Consider the following 23,185-nt stretch of genomic DNA (forward strand, 5'->3'; position numbering starts at 1 on the left):
CGAAAAGTAATTAAATTAAATAAAACGAATCGAAACCAAGCGAAGCGAAACGAAACAAAGCAAATCGGAACGAAATGAAATAAAACGAAACAGAACAGAACAAAACCCATCTTTACGCACGGTTGTTGTCTTCTGTGCCAAAAAAAAAACTTAACTGTAGAGTAACATCACGTCTGAGCTGATGAAAATAAATTATGCTTACCAAATATTGTATCACTTGATTTCGTTATATTCAGACTTGTGACGGTACAGAACTTATAATTGAATAAAGCAAAATAATGTTTGATTGAGCTATATAGACGTAGACATAGACGTAGACGTAGACATAGACATATACATATATATATATATATATATATTTGGCAACTCTAGACGCCCAGATATGAACTTTTCAGGCCGTAAAGAGCACATGCATGGAGTCCGTAAGTTTACCGACTGAACGTTTAATATCACTGGACCACTCCTCTCAATGACCGCCCCCCCCCCCTTACCGGTGACAGCACCGGCCTAGTTACGTCACTTTTCACTTTTAAAGATTTATATGTAATTACAATCATTTGATTGGGACTCTTTATTGAGCTGTTTAACCGTTTAATACACAAAAGAGAACATTCTGTGTCCCACAAAGTTAATATGATGTTATATGTTTGACTTCCAAGCCTTAAAGGGGTTATGCCCTTACCATTTCAATCGCTTCTGTTGCCAATATGCTGAACATATAAGTAACATACTATGATTTCAGGTACAGGCTACTCCCCCCCCCCCCCCCTTAAAATTTGCTATGTATAATAAAACCGCATTGCATATAGTAAACGAAAATCGCATTTATAAATACTATCCACGACACTTTTGCGTTTTGTCCGAAGATTTTACATATATAGCCTTATAATACAGTTTACAATTTAGTCTTTAAACCGAATTATATATCATCCGATCAAGGTCAAAATTGTTTCATTCAGTGCCAACCATCCTACCTTAATATCACAATGCTAACTGTTGACACTGTATATGTATTTATTGATTTGTTTTTTTTTGCTTATTTATTTATCTTCATTAGCTTATTATGAATTATTAATTTCAACATAAATAGGGGGGGAGAGGAATCTTCAATATCCGGAAGTAGATCGAACAAAAAAAGGGCATCTTCAGTAAACCATATTCTACAGATAAAAAACCTTGGGGTGTCTAAAACTAAATATAATGAAAACTAAAACCTGTTAAGGGCAACAAGGAAGCAACCACGCTTTAAAGAAATTTACGCAATTATCCACGCTCCGTCTGTATGACGTCACGATAGACTAATTCATTATCTAACATTAAATAACAAACATTCAACATCACGGAAGGACTGACGCTGCGACTGACGGCTTGGAGGATCGATGTTACTTTGTTTTTAATCTGTCAAACTCGTTGCTAGGAAACGAGAGGATAAACTGTCCCGTGTGACCAGTCTGCCGACTGCGTGAAATGTCTATAGGCAGACATTTTGTCTCATAAAATATAAAGTTTTTCAAAGAAACTAGGTAAAACTTTCTCACATGGATAAAAGATAAACGGGTTGACTTTTTGAAATTCAGGTCAATTACTCATTCCGACATAGAGGGTAAATTTGGCAAGCTGTTATTTCAAGTCGGAAGCTGTACGGATGATATCTTATGAGATGTATACACCGATGTTTCTCACTTAAATTACATATTAGCGAATCGGTTATAATTAATTGATTGTTCTTTAACACGTGACAAATCCATCAATCTATCTTTACAATTCAGGATCTTGTGAATTACATAGTGTTGAGAGGTACGGCTATATAAATATATATATATATATATATATATATATATATATATATATATATATATATATATATATATATATATATGAGCTCTACCAGTCCGTTTTGGCAGTACTTTTTCAACACCTTTACCAAATGTATAGAAGCAGATGTGTTTATTTTCATGGCTAATTGACGTTGAGTCGTACACATATATACTCCTATCAGTGAAGGGGAAAGCTCGTCTAACTGTGACATGGCTAGCAATTACACTGCATTAGAGAATGAGAATGTGTGACGTATGTTAGTCATGTGTGTCCGGAGAACATTGTCTTAACAGCTTAAGATGTCACGATGTCAAAACATGAATGTTCTTCACAGAACTAGAAGTAGGACACACTTGTGATAGCAGAGTTATTCATTATACAATGTCGCAGAAAGATATAGGCATATGTAAGATACGACTCATTGTAACAGAAACATATAAAGGTAAACCTATATACACTGCATTTATGAACTTGAGAACACACGTACAGGTATACCACTATATATGTTTCTGAAACAATGAGTCATATCTATATAACTCGAAAAATTAGCATAAATTCATGTTAACTGTTTAAGCCTCTCTCCCATGTTCGTATAGGTTAAAGAAATGTAATATAATAAAAGAAGACGAAAATAAAACGTAAATTATGCTGTTTATCTCATAGTAATTAGGTTTAGGTTTAAGTACAAAAAGCGTGAAAAAACGAGGAAAGTTTAAAGTTACAACTAATTTAAAAAAAAATATACAGATGGAATTTCATGTGTAAACTCTATGAAAGTAATTTCCATTTGTCACCAATTTCCTTCTCGTTTTATATTTTAAATTTTTTTTCTCCATATCCTCCGAAACTTACGCGAGGTAGAGATAATATCATGTCGTTAAAGATATAATACAGTTTTTTTCTCTCTCTTTTGCGTTTACTTTGTTTAAGAAATTGACGATGAATAATATACAATGAAATAGACAAATATTAAGAAAAGCCCAACTCTTTCTGTATCTTATGTTCACTAATAATTCCATCCATTCCATTTGTTATGAACTTGTGAACTATCAATACCTTTGTCTATTTACCAATTAGTTATCAATGCGTAATAATATAACAGACTATTAGTATAGAAACAGTATGTCGTTGGTTTGTATATGATCGACGAGATTTTATCTTCTTCAACATTTTCTCTCCTTTTAGTTTTTTGTAAGTTCTTCTTCATCGTCTTCGTTTTATCATCTAGATCAGATCTTTTTTAATTTTGTATCGCCAATGGCCAATTAAGTCCTCGAATAATTTATCTGCGTCCGGAAATTGTCCCCTATAGTGAATGAAGTACCCTGGAATATGAAGGCCAACCTGTATGTCCAATAAAGTCAAGCAGCTCTCCACAAGCTAATGAAAATCGTATGATGGCTCTGAATTAACGTCAGAAAATATCACTTAATTCATGGACGACGAATCGCAGCCATTGGCGATTTTAAAAAAAAAGAAGCTATCTGAGACTATACGACAGGGCATGCACTGGAATCAGGGCATCTTTAGGTATATGTGACGGATCGTTTATTCAGTGCAGGTTGCAATTTTACTGCACTCCTCCAGCATACTGAAGTACCACACTCATTCGACTATTTCACCCATGTCTCCATGCAGTATGCATCAATACGTACTCAATTACTACTCTCATGCATCGTAGTAGAAAGTAGGGCTCACTTGAGTACAACACCCGGTGTACATCGAGTACCACACTCCCGAATCCCGGTGTTTGGATATTTGTTTATACCACATTGCTTCAAAGAACTTTATTCCCTTTAGTCGTCTAGTTGACCAGACCTACTCGATTAATAGTCAAACTAACATCGACATTTATTCAACTATGACCGAGACGCTTTTAGATTTGTTTCTATACCAATGAAGTTTATACAGGGAGTAATCCATAAATTCGTTCCGATCTTACATGTTTCGTCGACTCCCAGCACTTCTTCATAAGAATATATAAGCGATACGAAAAAACATGCTACTTGAACTTAATTATTTTGAGGCGACAATTTACTAGTCAAACTAAGATCCTATATACATAGGGTGTAGGTACACAATAACATCGAAAACTTGGTCGAAATCTTATGTTCAAGCTATAATGAATATTCGTTGAATATGCGTGGTCAGACTAAAAGTCCTGTTCGAGCCGTGCATGGCACGGCTCCTGTTGCAGGTTAATTAGAACTTCTTTTTTATTTGGAAAAAACAGACAATGGAGCAATTCAATATAACGAATGAAATGGAAGACAAGCAGTACAACAATTTGGAAGCTTTTGAAGAGAGAAGGGAGCTACTTAGGAAACTAATGGGAGGTTGCCCCAGACCTGGCAAACCCACCCTGCCGGGATGTACCCTTATGCTAATAAAAATAAAAAATAGTTCCCGGTGACTAGAGTGTTTCCCAAGGGGAGGACAATTCCGATGGGGTTTTACTGACTCATAAGTCCTCTAGCCACCGGGTTCCTAAACAAGGGGCCCCTCCCTCTGCCAGGGCTGAAGCCGCCTCCCAGTTTAAAAAAATCTAAAGTATCTAGGGAACTGTTTTAATTATTTTTTGCGTAGGTTTTGTGAACTAAGTATTAAATTAAGAGGTCGTGGATTAGGGGATCAACGTGGAGGGTGTTTTTTAAGGATTTTTTTGTTTGAGATAATTAGTTGTTCAAAAAGTGGTAAAGAGTTTGCTGCTTCAAGGAGCTTTCTAGTGTCGATATAGCTAGGGATATTGAAGCAAATTCTAAGGGCTTTATTATTAAAAATGTTTTTATTGGGAAATTTGAGATTTATTACAGCTAAGGAGGCAGATACTGCCATAGGTGATAATTGGTTTAATTTTCGAGATATAAATTTGTAATAAAATATGTGGGCATAGGGATATTAGATTACTTAGACTTTTAAGTGGGTTTAGGATTCTCCAAGCTTTGCCGGTAGTGATATTAATGTGTTTCTTAAAATTAAGTTTATTGTCTATGGTGATTCCTAGGTAAACAGCTTCTTTGCTGGTTGTGATGTCAGTCGTGAAAAGATTAATTCTGTAGTCCTCGGTCGAGTCATTGGAAAAAGGGTATACTTAAAGACTACAAGCTTAGATTTATTTGGATTAATTTTAGCTCTCCATTTAATACACCAGGAGCTTAGGGTATTGGAGAATCTTTGTAGTGCACTGATGTATAGGGAAATTCATTTAGTTGTATGCCAATAGCGAGATCGTCGGCGAACTGACTGCATTGAGTGGAGTTGAATATTTAGCAGCAGCATACCATTTTATATATATGCCAGTTGGGACTATGCCCTAATGTTAACTCCACTCCATACTGACCTCCCATATCATGCTTCAAAGCACTTGTACTGTCAGTATTAACAGTACCTAACCTTTATCCGATAGAAACATTCTATTCATACTACTCATACTGTCAGTATGAATGCTTTGAGAGCGAGATATGAAAGTACAGTATCGGCAAAATGTCCTGTGGATTATATGGAATCCAATTTACAGCAAGTTTAAAAAATAGTATAACTTGAAGAAATAAAGTACATTTGCGTCTCGTTTTGACGTCATCTTAGTCTACAATAGTCATCACATGACCCCCTTTCTTCCGTCCCTCTAGCTCCGTTTCTACATACCTCCGTAGCCGTGGATGTAATGAATAACACAAGTCAAACTTAAAACGGAAGTTTCCTTTGCAACAATGCTCACAATATATGTAGTTCCGCCTGAAGAAAAATTATTTAAAAGTATTTGCATTGCAAATGAGGAGTGCTGAGGCGGTAGGATGCATGCTGAAATCATGGAAACGTAAAGAAAGAAAAAAAAGGGTCTGTGGCCAAATCAAAGACCATGATGATAAATTTCAAATAGAAATGGTTAGAGTCAGGGTACAGTGATGTCGACATTATTACTTGACACATAAATCCGTTCGTACACATACAAAGGGAGGCCTCTTACTAAAAACTTTCAACATTTTCGTTTCCTTGAAGGAGCAAGAAAAATGCAAGCAAATCCGTTAGTGGTATTTTAAGGTTTCCCTTTTCTATCAAGAAATCTCTTTCAGGTCTACGATTTATGAGAGTTGATTAGTCTGGCACTGTTTATGGCCCTTAAAGGCCCCCATGACAAATGATAGCGACTCGGGTTTTTCTTCCAAACGGTCTGTTTGAATGTACTAACAATATAAATATATTTGACAACAGCTTACAAATCTATAACTAACAAGTGTGGCTCTACGATAAATAACTCCGCACTTCTGAAGGTGAAATATCGTCCGATTTAGTCCAGAAGGAAATTGTTTGAATTATTGCTGTAATGACCTAACAGTAAGGGTATCGCGAAGGAACCAAATGTGTTGCAAGAGGTCCGTATATATATATCTATATATATATGGTACCTATATGGTACCACTTACCTAACTTAATTATTGTATCTCACTCGAGATCCAGCCTTTCTCTAAATGCAGCATAGTTGTTTAACAGTTTTTCCGTTATTCCTATATATATAAATATATATATATATATATATAAATATATATATATATATATAAATATATATATATATATATATATATATAGATATATATGGGTGAGGATTTCAAATTAATGAAACGCGGGTTCATACTAGTGAAATGACTTTTTTTTGTACGTTAGCCTACCGGTGCTATTTTTGAACTTGCAGTCGTATAAGTGCTGTACAGTCAATGCCATTATATGGAGAGGAGGTAATCATAAAACTGAGGGGAAAATCATTTTATTGAGCCGCATCTGCAATAAACTTTATATGCAAGATAACACTAATGTAATATTATATTTTATGGCAACCCGTTCATCTTATAAAGTGACTGTAATCATGGGGAGGGAGAGAGAAACACATAATGAAAAACGTAAAAACCTGTATTTCCTTCAGAGAAGGTTTTATATTGAATATAAATTGAATTATAAAGCTATATAGAGACATTTTAAAGAGAAATTTGAAATATTTCATTTCCAAGCCGACACATCGTTTTTTTTTTCTTGTGTGTACTTTGTGTATGAGTCTAAGTTATCTTAAACAGCAGAATGATTGGATGGTTTTAATGAATTAAAGCCAAGAATTAAAAACGTGATGGGCCAACTACTTGCTTTATGTGTAGAACCAATCCATAAGAGACAACGTTTACGCCTCTTTATGGAAATGGGCTTCTTCAGAAAAGGGCCCAGAGAGGTTGAAGGGCCAGGAGGGGTTGAAAGGCCCGTAGGGGTTGAAGGGCCCGGACTTGGTAAGAGTAGTGTTGAAGTCATATTAACTTCATGTAATTTATTAACAGAGCATCTGTGGATAAGGTGTCTTTCAACAAGATTTAATGCTTTGCAAACATGTTTTGTTTTAGGTCATAAATGTCCATCGTTTGTGTTCCTGTAATGAGCAGAGCTAGAATGGTCCGTGCATGTGAGCTAGACTTGGTACGTCAGCCTCTTGATTAGTATGCCTCTAATGTTTAAATTGCAATTCATCAAAATATTAAAGTGCTACAACGATATGTGTGTCCTACAGTGACAGCAGATGTCTAAACAACACTTCCGATAAAAATACCGTATATTTATAGCGTACATATTTTCTAATGCTGTAAAACGTATACACTCCGCTAGCGATCCTGAATTTACTTCCAAAATGACCTTTAAGGAAACAAGAGATTACAAGATTACAATGATACATGTTAGCTTTAATTATTTTAACGAAACCGGGACGCGTGAAAGGTAGCACTTCATTAAAACAATTCTTGTAGAACAGGCTAAAGCTATCACAACTTTCTTTTTTGTTGCTGTTTAATTCTCCCATTGTATATAGCTGAAGATGATAACACTGACCGTATAATTGCACCCGCACTAGAAACACACACACGCCCACGCTAATGTTTCGTCTACTCGTGTATGATAGTGTTTCGTATTGCATGGCAGTGTTAGTGTTTCGTGTTGTATGGTAGTGTTTCGAATTGCATGGCAGTGTTAGTGTTTCGTGTTGAATGGTAGTGTTTCGTCTTGCATGGTAGTGTTTCACCTTGTATGGTATTGTTTCGTATTGTAAGTTAATCTATGTGTTGTGAACGTGATATTTGTTGGATGATACCTATAGTATGTTATGTCATATATGGTATATTTCATGTTGTATGGCAGTGCTTTTGTTTTGCGCATGGCGTTTGTGTTGTTAGTTATTGCATCGCGTGGTTGACTATAGAGTTTTGTGTCGTAAGAAGCGATTCTTGTTGTATGGAGTGTTTCGTGTTTTATGTATGCATAACCTATATGTTTATATGTGTTATATTGTAACGTCACCTGTACTTGTATAAACGGTTCGCATCAAAGCATCGATAGGTCTACTTCACCATCACCCCACCCATACCCGACCCCATACCCCCCACAACCCCCCCCCCCCCCCCCGATGATGATTACCAGCCACCGGTAGTAAAACTTACATGAGGTTTACTATGTATTTGGAAAGGTCTATATAAGGGTAAACTAAATATGCACACAATCAAGTAATTTGCTGCCTATAACTTAGCTGCAGTGTGTTGACGAGACGTTAAAACGCAAACGTTCTGTACAAATGATACTCATCTATAGCCACCTTGTCGCTAGATGATCGTCTAAGTTATTTCAAGCAATTTATAAGTGTAGGCCATCAATATTTACAAATTTCTCTTGGTAGGCTATATTGACTTTATTCCATGTTGTTACCTCTTCTCGTATAGCCTAATACGCGATTGATAATTGAAGCAAATACAAACAACATGTTGAACAACATTTTAAACCTTTAATAATGAAACGAACGAATGAAAGTGATTGTTTGCAGTCAGTCATTCAATTTATTGTCATTAGCCTTTAGAAATCCACCATTAAAACATAGATACGATGTAACGGCGCCGTGCTAAAATAGCTATTTATATTGTCCTGTGAACTAACGACTGAAAGAGTGTTTGAACTACACAGAAACCTGATAATAAATTTATCAAGACGTTAGTGACATTGTATAGGAGTACATAAAACATTAATCATGCTATAGTGTTGGAAAGCAATACGTAATAATAACTGTCATCCAGTGTCGGAACCGTATGTAAACACGCATACATTGTAATGTGATTTAACATGGCATAATGGCAAAATAAACATATAATAGGGGATTTGAGTTTGCGTCATTTTCACAGGCCATATTTTGATGCACACGGAACAATATAGGTTAACTACCGTATTTGAATAAATTAACATAACTGTGATGTCTGCTATAAGATCATATCAGGTAATCTACAGTGAGATATCATCTTTGCCCAAAACACATGTTGTTTTGACTTGTTAAAAGAGTTAAAAGAGTAAAAGCCGAAATTGTAACAACGCGGAAATTGTCTAATTATAGAGCAAAGAGTAACGTCCGGGAGCCAACATGAAATCTCGACAATTAGTAGTCCATAAGCCCATGGGATGAAGGACTGACCTACATCCACGTAAACTGTATATGGAAGGAACACGCAGTTGAATACCGCATTTCATAGCCTAGCGATCTTGACGGCATGGTATGTAGGCCTAAAGTCAAAAGTTGAAGGTCTATAGGCTTGTATCAAGGCAAAGGCCCTTCGCACACGACTTTACAAACAGTTAACCCCTTTTCAATGGTAACTTGTCACACTCTCACCCATATAAGCTCTACGGAACAAACAATGCTTCGCATCCGCGCGTGCCTTGGAGTGGGGTGAGGTGGGTTGGGGGGTGTGGGGGAGCTCCCCGCAGGTTGCAGCCAGGCAAGTTCATTACCTCGCAGGTCCCCATTTAAACACATGGGGTGAAGAGATGCAATGTACTGAAACATACAATCCTTAGATCGCGGCATTTGACCACAACGCCCTCTCTATAAATTGAACGAAAAGTACAAACTTATGTAAAAGTGTTATACACGTCTGACCTAATACACTTTATACTATAATAGTTAAATAAACAGACTGTACTATAACAGTACAAACAAGACATATATAGAAAAGTGTTTATCTTTAACTTTCACTCTCGTGATTTTTGTTTATATAATAAGACAACAGTAAAAACTAACAATGGAATAAATGGAAAATTATTTATGGAAAATAAATATTCCGTTCTCATTCTTTATTTTTTTTAGTGTAAAGTTCGCAGCCATAGTTTCATTCTGGGTTTTTTTTTTCTTAAATAAAAAGTAGGTCTCTTTATTATCCTTTTCCACTTGATTGCTCATTCCTTTCTATAACCGAACTGGATATTATTTTACTGAAGACGAACCCTCATTATTGTTCAAGCAACGCGTCATTTGAAGATGTTTAAGTGTTCTCGGAAGCGAACACCGGGGTGGCATATCATTAATTTTTACGACGGTTGAGAAAGGAAAGGAAGTAAGTTTATACACCTTTGAATGGGACACAAAGCGCAACCATCGATGTAAGAGATTTGTGTGAAGAACAACTCTCCCGCCAAACAGCTAAGAAAATCTTGCTCCGTTTGGGAGATATATCCTATACTTTACAAGCGGTGCCTGGGGGCTGTCATTTTGTAAATATGTGACGTCATAGAGCCAGTAGAATAAGGGAACCTTTTAGTTTCTCTCTGTCTCCACCCCCCCCCCCCCCCATTTTTACATATTATCAAGTTATAATGTTAACAGTGCTGAAATTGAAACCAATGCCATCGATGAGTCATCTTATAAGTTTCAAAACGTGAGATTCAGCATTTGCAAAATCCATCTCCTTTACAGAAAATAAACAATGTAATAAATAAAAGAAAAACATAAACAATTGAAGCCCACGCAGGGGGGGGGGTGGGCGATGATGCCATATTTTGACTTGATCAAGTTTTTGCATCCTTGTATGTCTAGAAACATTAAATTTGTGATATCTCCCGAATGGAAATAAGACTTTTCTTTGCTGTTTGAGGGAGATGTTCATGACAGTTATCTCTGTCACAAAGATTAATAATGAATTATTGACGGTCGGGGGGGGGGGTGTATATGTCTCAATCAAAAGTTAAAACAGCATGGTTGGTCTTCACTGGATATGAATGTAACAATTGATGACAAAATCAGCCATCTGGGACAATTTCCTAATGCTAATACCTCTCTGAACTGTCCTCTCATATCATGCTTCAAAGCACTCGTATTAAGAGTACAAACAGTTCCTAACCTTGATCTGATATAGAAACATGGATATTCGTACTGCGCAAACTGACAGTACAAGTGCTCTGAAGCGGGACATGACGGTACAGTATCAACAATGTCCCAACTGGGTGACAAAATCTTGAAGTGTGCCTTAGTTTGACCTAGGTTTGGTAAAATCGGCGACCGCCCCGTCACCCCCCCCCCATAGCTGTTTTAAATCAACATTAGTTTAATGAATATTGATAACGTTAACAAATATACATTACTCCTACGTTAGATAAGACGGGCTGCTAGGAATCTAGTTTGTTCTCTTAGTTTATACAAACTTATAAACAACAGAAACGTGACTAGATTGTATTTTAAACAAATTTTTGAAGAGAAAAGACTTCATAATGTTTTTTAAAAAGTACATGCTCACTACACTGGTTATTAGTTACTTCGTCAACGTTAGAGAATCTTCATTTTTATTAAACTTGTACCAGAAACGAATGGATGGATGGATGAACGAACGAACGAATGAATGAATGAACGAATGAGTGAGTGAATGAAATTCATCAGGTGAGGAGTCACCCAAACTTTGTACGGTAATAATATAAGTAATATATAAATAATATACAGTAACATTTGACGTGATACATGAAAAAAAATCACGTACCTTTGCAAACGAAGCAAAAGAACGGTATACAAACACCATGCATATATTGCAATATACTTGTTTAAGTGTAGCTCATGTCGAAAACGTCTTTTGGTATTTACCAGTTACGAATAGCCCCCCAACCCCTTCACCACCCCACCCCACCCCACCCACAGAAAAATAAAGTGTTTTCGGGTTGTGGTCCCTCTTTGCAAGTAGTTTACAGCTAAAATTTGTTTTAAAGTGATCACTATAATTATAGTACTAAAATATCAGTAGTAAAGTGAAGCTATGTTCCCACAGCAGTTTGTGAAGATGAGAAATTATCGATAAAAGATTGGAAAAAGGAAGAGTAAAATACTTCATTTCATCTTCCCGCCCCATCCCTCCCCCATCTCTCCAAAGCAATGTCCAATTCAAATAGTTTCAAAAGGAAGACCTCTCGTATTTTGATATATTTCAGATGGTTCCGAGACGCAGATGGCGCCGACTTTATATTGGTCGCAAAACTGTACTACCTTCGTCCGAGGCGTTATTTGCGGCCATTCTGCAACGCCCCAGTGTCAACGGTTGGAGTGCTGGGCCGGTATGAATTTATGTCCTAGTCCGCCCCTGATTCAGATATCATTTTACATTGAACCTAATGCATCCCGTACCCTTCGTTCAGTTCGCCCACAACCTCACCACACCCCCCCCCCCCCTACACACACACGTACCATGTTCTACAATTAAAATTGCTTGCTACAGTGTATACGACATTGCCACTAATGACACCGCGTGTTTTCAGGTTATTTCGGAAGGCGTGATAAGTCGTCTCACTAGATAAGGTCATTAACGTTCAGGAGAAATATCAGTGACAATGGAACTGTTAATGTTTAACATCATCCAGTGACATTAATTGAGATGTGTATTTCTGTGTTCGTTACAGTTTACATCAGGTTGAATTAAGAAATTCCATCCTTAGAAGAGAAACGGAAATGAGAGGGAGGGAGGGGGGGTTGAGGGCGACAGTTGCTAGACTAACCATGTAACGTTACCATGGTAACCTATAACATGACCCTTTTCGCGCGGGAGGCTTTACGTCTTAATATAATATTCTGCAGACCAGGAAGCTATAGGTCAGATACACAACATCGGATCAAATACCCATGAAACGCTTTGAACGTGGAGCTGACGTGACGTCATGAATTACCCGACGAACTGTTGATATTATGTACCAATGACGACATTTTGATGGGGAGGGCATACAATATTACGTTTGGGGTCTATATCCACTTACAATTTTCCTTTGTTATTAATTTATTTGATTTTCTCTATTTCCTTTGAGCGATGACGTGAAATTTTGCGGCGCAAAGTCTCTTGCTAAGATTAAGGTTTGTTTGTTGTCACCACTATATGCCCCAAATTAGATTTCTAAAATTACAAGGCGAAAAGTTTTCAAAAGTGCTCCTTGTAAGGTATGACTCTCCATATTCTGCCCAGATGAAGCAGTGTATATCGAGGCACGTCTCGATCAGACAATTAAACAGTTAGATATGAACAAAGCTCTGAGTATGGAATTATATTACCCTATGAGGGTAATTTTTTTTTAGTCTTATGATACTTGGGGTCAATACTTTTCAAAACTCTTCTGTATAGACCTATTCACTGGAGTTTAATTTTTTTTATATGCCTTAGGTTTTAGGTGAGAGCGTTGTGGTCAAGTGGTTAAAGCAAAAAGAAACCCTGGCCTTTTCTGCTTAGAGAATACCGTTTGCAGTACGCTCTATTCGACAGAAGCAACACGAATGATAGAAAACATTTCCTTTAACCTTAAAAATCGATTTAATTGTCTTCCATGACATTCGCCATTTTTGCTTGAATTCCGACTTTTCGTGACGTAAGCTCACATAACACCATCATAACGTACGCCACATAACCCATTTCAGCAGAAAGTGTTGCCAATTCCAAAAATAATTGAAATTGCACAAGGAAAAAGAAAGAAATATATTGTGTTAGACAAAAAGTTGTTTCTGTTTTTTCTTTGTAATAGATTTTAATTGAAAAAAAAAAATCGAGTGTCAATGTGTGTTTTATTAAATATCGAGGGTTTACAACGGCTGTAATTGACATTACATTGAAGTCTATCTTACATATATCCTACTCGCCGTTCGCGATAACTAAGGCAATATCCAGTCACAGTCACAGTTTTTCTTCCGAAACACTTTCCGGACTTGCGATTTTTTAGAATAAAAAGAGATCACATATGCATTTGGACTTGACTGCTATCAATTCGAGCGTGAATACACAGTGGAGGAACAGAGGCAATGAGACCTGGAGCTTGCTAAACAGACCGTATCCGTGGCCGACACTGGCAGTTACTATGATGATAGTGCTGCCAACACTGGTAACAGTTCTGCGACGGAGGGGCAAGACTGGTGATTTTGTGCCTTTTGTACGTTCTCATTTCTCGTGAAACCTTTTCCCGTCAGGAAGAACATAATATTGTTTTCCCTTCCCTGCTCCTTCCTACCCTCTCCTGTTTGCACAACCAGATGCTTGGCACTCCGGCGTTTTACATTAACTTCTGAACAATCTCCGAGAGCAAGAGTATTAATTCATATGCAGAGAGGGGAATTGTTTAACTTACGATGTGGCTCGCTGACGTCATTTTTGAAGCGCCCCCGTTATTTAAATTAACATAATTGCCGCCAACCACAGTAGGTGTGAAAATATAATTAGAAAATTCGGGGAAATTCGGGGAAAGGTAGTTTTGAGTAGTTATTTTACAGTAGGTGTAAGAATATTCATCTCTACTAGGAGGTCACTTATGATTTACCATTAATTTACTAAACGACTTCGTTGCAACTTTTCCACCAACGGAGAGGGAGGGAAAATGCAACTTCCTTCTCAAAACAGAAATTGACGCTCTAATTATTTGACCAGAATAAATAACAATTTAGGTTTTTGGTTACTCTGTTTTATCTTTAAATCCTCACCTTGAATTGAATGTGACCTGCAAGTAATTCTAAAGGTCCCCAATACATACAAATCGGCTGAGATGCTATAAAGACCATGGCTAAAATAAGTTCACAAGAGATCAATAGAATGGCCCTCTGTCTATATATACTGAAATATAGGGGAACAAAAATAAGCTCGTTTCCGGCTCAGACTATACACAAAACAATGTATTGTGCATTAGGGGGTCAATTTCACTCGCCATAATACATTTTTGTGCGTGTGTTTCATTTCTGATCTCCTTGTATGAAATAATCTATAAGTATTTTACGGTACACCGCGATTGGGTTTAAGGACGGTGTTTCAAGATACCGTAGTAGAGTGAAGGAGGGTCGTTCTGTATGTGTGTGTTTGTGTGTGTTTGTGTGTGTGGGGGTGAGGAGAGAAGGAAAGGAGAAGATGAGGGGAAGAGGGGAGAGGGAGAAGATGGTAGGGAGAGGGGAGACGGAGAGGGAGAGGGAGAGGAGAGGGAGAGGAGACGGAGACGGAGACGGAGACGGAGACGGAGACGGAGACGGAGACGGAGACGGAGACGGAGACGGAGACGGAGACGGAGACGGAGACGGAGACGGAGACGGAGACGGAGACGGAGACGGAGACGGAGACGGAGACGGAGACGGAGACGGAGACGGAGAGGAGAGGAGAGGAGAGGAGAGGAGAGGAGAGGAGAGGAGAGGAGAGGAGAGGAGAGGAGAGGAGAGGAGAGGAGAGGAGAGGAGAGGAGAGGAGAGGAGAGGAGAGGAGAGGAGAGGAGAGGAGAGGAGAGGAGAGGAGAGGAGAGGAGAGGAGAGGAGAGGAGAGGAGAGGAGAGGAGAGGAGAGGAGAGGAGAGGAGAGGAGAGGAGAGGAGAGGAGAGGAGAGGAGAGGAGAGGAGAGGAGAGGAGAGGAGAGGAGAGGAGAGGAGAGGAGAGGAGAGGAGAGGAGAGGAGAGGAGAGGAGAGGAGAGGAGAGGAGAGGAGAGGAGAGGAGAGGAGAGGAGAGGAGAGGAGAGGAGAGGAGAGGAGAGGAGAGGAGAGGAGAGGAGAGGAGAGGAGAGGAGAGGAGAGGAGAGGAGAGGAGAGGAGAGGAGAGGAGAGGAGAGGAGAGGAGAGGAGAGGAGAGGAGAAATAGGAGACGTCACAAGAGGAAGGAGTGACAGTACATTGTCTGCTGCATCAGTAAATGTCGCGCATAGTTTCAATTTTTGCTTTCAAATGCTCAGATTTGGGATGGGGGATCTTTTTAACATCTATACTTGGCGGTGTAGTCGCTCGTATAGCTGTGAACAACTCCTATTGTGTGACAACATTATCCTAATTATTCATTTGTAATATAACATCCATTCTCTCGTATAGTTTGTAAAGAGTTCAATGTCGATACATGTTATAGTCTAAGAAGAAAAGAAAACAAAATGTGAGCGCTAGTCATGTTTTCTCTAGGTAGTCTGGTTTTCAAGATATTCACTTTTAAACTATGTTACATATCTGGAATGCTCCTTTAAGGCTAATATTGACTGTGACGTCGGCTCCTCAGTACAGGCCTAAATGTTAATGTTAATCTATTGTATTATAAATTACAAAATCTCAACCAGAACATGTTCTTTTAACTTGATATAAGCAGCACAGTTTATACGCTTGGATGACATTCAACTCATTTGTTCTTGACAATGTGACACTGCATTGTAAACATGTCACATGATGTGTTAAAAGTCTAATGTCTTCCCAGTGTGATTTCTGACCTAATGGTCTGTGTACTAGACTATACAGTCCAGTCGCTTTAATTGATGACCCTAGATGTTTACAAGGTCATTTCCCCAAAATAGTGACAGAAACATAGTGTGACAGAAATACAACCGGGATAGATAGCATAGCAGCGTTTATTAACTGTCTTAAACATAGGAAAACTAATTAAGTGCTATATAAAAGTCATTCTTTAAAAGAGTACTACGGATGTTCATAAGAACCATCAATGTGTTATCTGGTGATTGTAATCCGTCAACGTGTGAAGTTTTACGATCTAATTAGAAGTGATATAGAAGGGTTACACACTCGTGTATATTTATAACGATCATGTATAGTTCCGCATGAGCGCCCATGTTGAGAATACACAGATCGTTCAAATTAATTATTACCAAACATCCGCGGTCTGCCTGCTGGAGCTTAACTTCGATTATTCAAGCCTTCTTTTCTTGATGTCTCACCCCGATGGAAATATTTGAACTTTGTTCTTTAATAGTTTGGCTTGAAACTGTGGATTAGAAAATTAACATAGTGCGACGAAGGATATAGAGATGAGTTAGATGTGATGACGTCATAGGTGCATTGTGACTGTGTACAGATCATTATCTCAAGGAGCGTGTTTCCGTTCAATAAACAGTTTAAATACTAAACTATCTTAATTTATTTCTATTGTTTTTTTTTCCCTCAGGATGACTAACTAGTATGGGATTTCACAGGGAGAGCGGATGAAACGAGATACATAACGTCATCTTCAATGTTGAATCATTGCCATTAATATGATCAAAATCTCATATTACGTGCCTATACTATCGTGGTCGACTAAACAATGTGATAGATAACACATAGATTCACATTCATGGCCAGCAAAATGTTACGTATGATCTTACTTTAAACCAATTAGGAAGTTTCAACTTGTTCTGACACAACGGTTATCGCTCCCTGAACAATCTACCATCAGGCCAGTTCATCTATGTTGGTTTAATATTGCAGGTTGCTAAAATTGTTTAAAATCGATGAAAGTTGTGATATTTTCTTTTTCTGTCTTTTCTATAAAGTTTGATATTAGGAGCTTAATGGTCTCAGTGAGGGACAATTATTTTTTTAACGTGACAGTACAAATTTTCTTGCTGAAGGTTGGAAAATATTGAACATTATATTCAATTCTAGCACATTCCGTATAGGTAATATATAGAGAATGGTCTTTTTATTGTGTAGAGAGGTATTGATCGCCTTATATAGGCTTATATACGCAGATGATAGGCACATCCATCAAGAACCGATAGCGCTAAACAAATTTCGATTGATATTCCTGTCAAATTCATGTTGATAGCATTTTATAATATCACCCATGTTCTCATATAGGTTTAGAGTCCTTTACAGACGTTGCATTCCGTATTAAGATGCACTGATACCTAAATGCAGGGACAGTGGCATTTGCATTTGCACAAGTTTTATTTTATAGAGTGCCATATGTATATACCAATCTGATAGGAGCAGAGAAGGGGGGGGGCTGTAGGGGGAATGTGATGCCACCTCTCGAACAATTGTGACTGGGTGCAAAAACAAAAGCAATAGAAACGATAATTTGACGAGTCTGTTTTAAATGATCTATAAAAGCAACACATGTTAAATGAATATTGGAACACTTGCATGGAAATAAAAACAAATGACCTTAATTATTGTTGAAAAGTTAAACAACATCTTGACGCTGATATTGTCACGTGCATGTCACGTGACGTGCATGTCGGTCAAGTTACATTATTGTTACTCTGTTGTTGACAAATAAATCCTTGATCGGATTCATGAAATAACGGCAAAAAACAATGCTTCCTGGAAACGTATATAAGGTACGACGAGGGAGGGGATGGGATGGGGAGAGGAGAGGAGAGGAGAGGGGAGGAGAGGGGAGAGGAGAGGAAGAGGTGTAGAAGGATGACATACATCTTACAGCCGATGCGTGTATATCTCTGATCAAGTGCATTTAATTTCCTCGAGAGCCAGTATTGGTGAGTTCACCTTTCAATCCTATCAACTGATCTCCCTAGACTTCAGGTCTAACTGTCTTTTAACAAAATTGGATGCGTGAAATTATGAAATTAATTTGCTAAATGGATAAAACAAATTCAGTACGGATATTTTCTCCTTTCGTACAAAGAGAGGGAGGCTTGGATATGTCATTGATCTGTCTCGTTAACATTCTGAAGATTTTTTTCCAACTCTGTAAATCAGAGAAGTCGGTAAGAATTTGAGTTTTTAAATGTTCCTTTGGGAGGTATTACCAGGTAAAATTTAGATGACTTCCCCAGCGTAAAGGGATTTTGAGAGGGTCTGTGCATGGGCTGCTGAGTCTCTACATTAACATATTGTACTCTGGGAATTTTGTTCATTCTTTCTTTCCGTCTGTCTAAAATGACAGATGAACGAATAAGGTGCAGACGTGAGAAAACGTCTGTACATTAATAAGTGTTATACTGTATGATTCTTAGTCGGAGATGATTCTTAGTCGGCAATGATTCATAATATTGAATATGGAAATACACCCCTTCCTCTCCCCAACCCCCCCCCCCCCTCCGTCACATGCACACTAGGGAAGAGTAGGCCGTGTTCAGAGCAGTGATTCATAAGCCTTTCACCACCACTGTTCATGGCCTGACTCTTACCTCCTTTCTACACCACTGTACATGGTCTGACTCTTACCCCCTTTCAACACCACGTACTATACATGGTCTGACTCAGTAGTACAGTAACAATAGTATAGTAACGTTAGCCTCTATGCATGGAAGGATCAGAGGCGAATGAATGATTGGCGAGGTGTGGCATTGTGGGTTGAAAAATCAAGAACAGTGAAAAAAAAAAACTTCCAGCCTCCACCGGGATTCGAACCCGGGCCTCCCGCTTTGTACGCAGACACCCTAACCACTAGGCTTTGGACGCTGATTGTATGTCCAGAGGTTCGAAACCGGTAAGGACGGTCGTAATTCCACTGTAGGCGTTTGTAACCTGTATCGAACAATACTAGTTCTGTTTTGGTGACATATTTTGCCATACTCTAGAGATCAAACATGATGCTAATCAACTCGAAATTATATATATATATATTTATATATATATATTTATAAATATATATATATATATATCTATATATCTACATCTATCTTTATATCTATAATATATCTATATATACCAACAATTAAACGTTATGTTTTTAAATTAAACCCTGGAGACAGGAATTCAGCAGTTGCCAACAATGCAGCCATCCAATGCCAAAGGATGACATCAACTTTTGTTTATTGTTGAAAGGAAAATAGAAGAGCCTCATATAATCCTTTGTTTACCAAAGTTAATGGTTTATTTATGTTTAATTGTTAATTGGCTCTATAATGACGTGGCTATATACGTATAATGAATCGTCGTCTAGCCAAATACTGACGTATACCTGCATTCACCGTATGGACTATAAACTTAAACGATTGCGTAACTTTGTTCTCCTCCTAGAACGCAACGTCAATAATCGATCGCCATTTATGACGAATTAAAATTCATGGTGGTAGGCCTAATCTAGTAAAATAAAAATGCGCTGAAAAAACGAGGTCTGGAATTATCCCTCCATGTACGTCATAAGCGGTAGGCTAGATATCAGTTATACAATGTGTATAGACAGCCTATACAAGTATAGATATTCTTAAAATTTAGTTATCATTTAAGAAGTTACAGGTTGATGAACTTTCAAAATAATGAAACATAACGTAAGTAATTTAATCAAGAAGACTCGAAGTAAGTGGGAAAAATTAAAAACATTTAAGAAAGGCAACTTTTACTCAACTGTATACCCAGTATTTAACACTGTAAATCTTAAAGTTTTGTACCAAAGTAAAAACTGTATCGTGCTATAAATCGGTAACATATGCTATTAGGATTACAGTAAGAACTGAGGATATGTATAATCCCAACAAATCCAGTTTGATACATTTGTTGGTATTATACATATCCTCAGTTCTTGCTGTGAACGTAATAGCACATGCTACCGATTTATCATATTTATCAGCACAATCAGGTCTTTTACTGTGGTACAAAGTTTTAAGATTTACAGTAGTTACTATAATCTCTGTGTGAATCGGCTTCGGGAAAACGTGTCATTACCCGTTTTAAAGTATACACTGTAGAGGTCAATTTCTATTTCTGACTGACGGAAGTAGAACATGTCCAACGACTCCTGGTAAACTTTGTATGCCTATATCCTACGTTCAGACACAGCGTGTGTATTCAGAACATTTCAACTACATATCTGACAATGCAATAGGTTTATAGAAAAATGAACTGTTAAGTTGTGCACTAGATCCCTGCACATGCATAAAATCTAAATTCGAATTGATCCTATACTTTGGTGTGCATTATGCAGAGTTTGCGTCCGCATAATCTTAATGTAATAGTACATGTTGGCATGTATGCCCATGGGAATGTACGTATCCATATCATTAATATATCCTACCAACTTTTGGACAAAAAATATTAACGTGTCAAAAAGAAATGATTTTCAGAAACTTGCTTTTAAGTTTCCTGTGACGTTTGAGAATGCTGTACGTAAAAATCAAAACGTCATCTTTTTTTCTAACGCACAGAATTATTATTTTGTTTTTTTTGCTTGTTTTCTTTTCTTTTCTTTTCTTTCCTTTTCATTCATTTATTTATTTAATTTTCATTGCTGCTCTGGCAATATATATATATATATATATATATATATATATATATATATATATATATATATATATATATATATGCGTGTGTGTGTGTGTGTGTGTGTGTGTAACAATGAGTTTAATTCGAGTATATTTGTATCTATTTTTCTCATAGAAAGGAGCGTGGTTGTCGAAATTATGCGGGTTTTCATATTGTTATTTATCATGGTACTTTATAGCCCTTCTAGTTCACTTTCAGTAAGTAAAGCTATAGTCCATATGTTAACTAAATTAATAACATGCCATCTACCCCCATAATCACTCAATTAAATCTTATACTGGTATAAGTATACGCGCTGAAGTACCTACAATGACTATTACTATATTATTTCTCGGTAAAGAATAACAAAGTCCATGTGAATCATATACACGTATAACTAACGATCGCCCTTGCTTTACTATTTATTTATAAATTGACGTTTATATTTACGTTTGTATCTATCTATATTTGTGTGTTTTCTTTTACATTTAGGACGTACTTTATTCAACTTGTAGTCGAGGCATATGACCTGTTGTGTTTTTTAATTTTTTTTCTCTCTCTTATCACATGTTTTCTGTTTTAAAGCCTTTTTGAAAGGACAAAGTTAGAACAAATTCAGCGTGTTGTGTTTTGGTTTCGAAAGCCAAGAAAACAGAACCACGATATAGAAATGTTTTCGCAAAGTTTTATAACCGTGAAGCATATTTCTGTTTCAGACATTCGATGTCTTTCTTTTTTGCTGATGATTAAGAAATTCATATATATATAAAACGGTTATGGTACTTACCAAAGGGTTTCTCAGCACAGCTATCAGTAAAAACACCACCGTAGGGTAGTAAACTTTCATGGTTTCCCTTAACTGTTCAATCCTTTTCTGAAGTATATATATGATTCAAAGGTTCCTTTGAGACGAGAGGTGCCAGTCACTGCATTACTGTAAAAGAAAAACAAACGTTAATTAAGAAACCAAAAAACGTATTTATTTAAAATCATTTTTTCCCATTCAAAAATAGTTTACAATGATGTAAATGATATACTATACTCTTAAAGATGATGACTCGTTGTGTAGATATGCGTCCGTTTTAAAACGGTGTTTACTGAATTTCTGAAGTTGATTGATAAATATAAATGTTTGAAATTCTCAGCATCTTTAGATCAAAACTGCAACCTCATAGCATTATGATTGGCGAAAATATATATGAATTTGTGAATAGTTCTGAAAAACAGCAGAGTTCATTTCGTCATCACGGTAACTAAGCTGTTTCGCACAGGAGTGAATAATTACATACCTTTGCGCGGTTATCGACTACCGGATACCGTTATTATTATCGGTTACCGTAACGCGTATATATTGTAATATTTTTCTCTTTGAACTTACCGGTCTGATGATGGGTTCCTGGTTTCTCATTAAAAGAAATGTTTGGAATTATTTGCTGAAAAAAAGGAAAATCCTAATATTTACAGAACATGAGTCCAAGTAATTTGTATGAGCTATTTTATTGCGTAATCAACTCGTATAAACGACATTAACACCAACAGACCATCTTTTATGTTTTCATATATATTGCGACCTACTTTTCCTAGGTTTCTGTATCCCTTTTGCCATAAAGATTAAAACGTAAATAAGTTCAAGTACAGATTTCCAAATTATCAATCAGAAGTTGCAAGAAAGCAAATAATTGAAGCGCAAAATAATAGAAACGGAATTCAAACTCAGATCCTTTCGTTTGAAATTTTAATTGCAGTTTGCGTGTGGTATGTTATAATGTGATAAACAAACTGTAAATTAGCAAGATTTATGGTAAACAAGTGATTCCAAATATTTGATAAGACGGAAACCTTGGTAATGTGAAACTACTTCTTTCTTTGTTTACCAGCGATTGTAAATCTTTTCTTGATTAGTAAATTATATTTCAACAGGTAAAGTAATACGGCTAATAGCTCAATGCTCTGTTTAACTTCATTTAATGTAAGATAATGCAGAAACATATATACATATATTTTAAAAGAAAGAAATGTACATAATAAAAATATGAAATTAAATTTTACAGATTTTTCTTTGTGCGGGTGTAGGTCTACAATAACATTTCGAGAGCTATGGATGATATTGGCTCCAAAATTATGTAGATTTTATATATTTTGAAAAGG

The 23,185-nt window shown here is 37.0% G+C and overlaps 1 protein-coding gene across 3 annotated transcripts in view; it reads right to left on the minus strand.

The window, feature by feature from the left end:
* The window catches only part of LOC139975300 (uncharacterized), a 110,171-nt gene that overhangs the window by 62,087 nt on the left and 24,899 nt on the right, over positions 1–23,185 (minus strand). For all 3 annotated transcript variants that reach the window (XM_071983123.1, XM_071983122.1, XM_071983124.1), the window contains exon 2: positions 21,825–21,971. In XM_071983123.1, coding sequence (XP_071839224.1) covers positions 21,825–21,884 — 60 coding nt within the window. In that variant the 5' untranslated portion in view covers positions 21,885–21,971. The remainder of the gene's footprint in view (positions 1–21,824; positions 21,972–23,185) is intronic.

Source organism: Apostichopus japonicus, chromosome 10, assembly GCF_037975245.1.
Source record: "Apostichopus japonicus isolate 1M-3 chromosome 10, ASM3797524v1, whole genome shotgun sequence".
Classification (NCBI taxonomy): Eukaryota; Metazoa; Echinodermata; class Holothuroidea; order Aspidochirotida; family Stichopodidae; genus Apostichopus; species Apostichopus japonicus.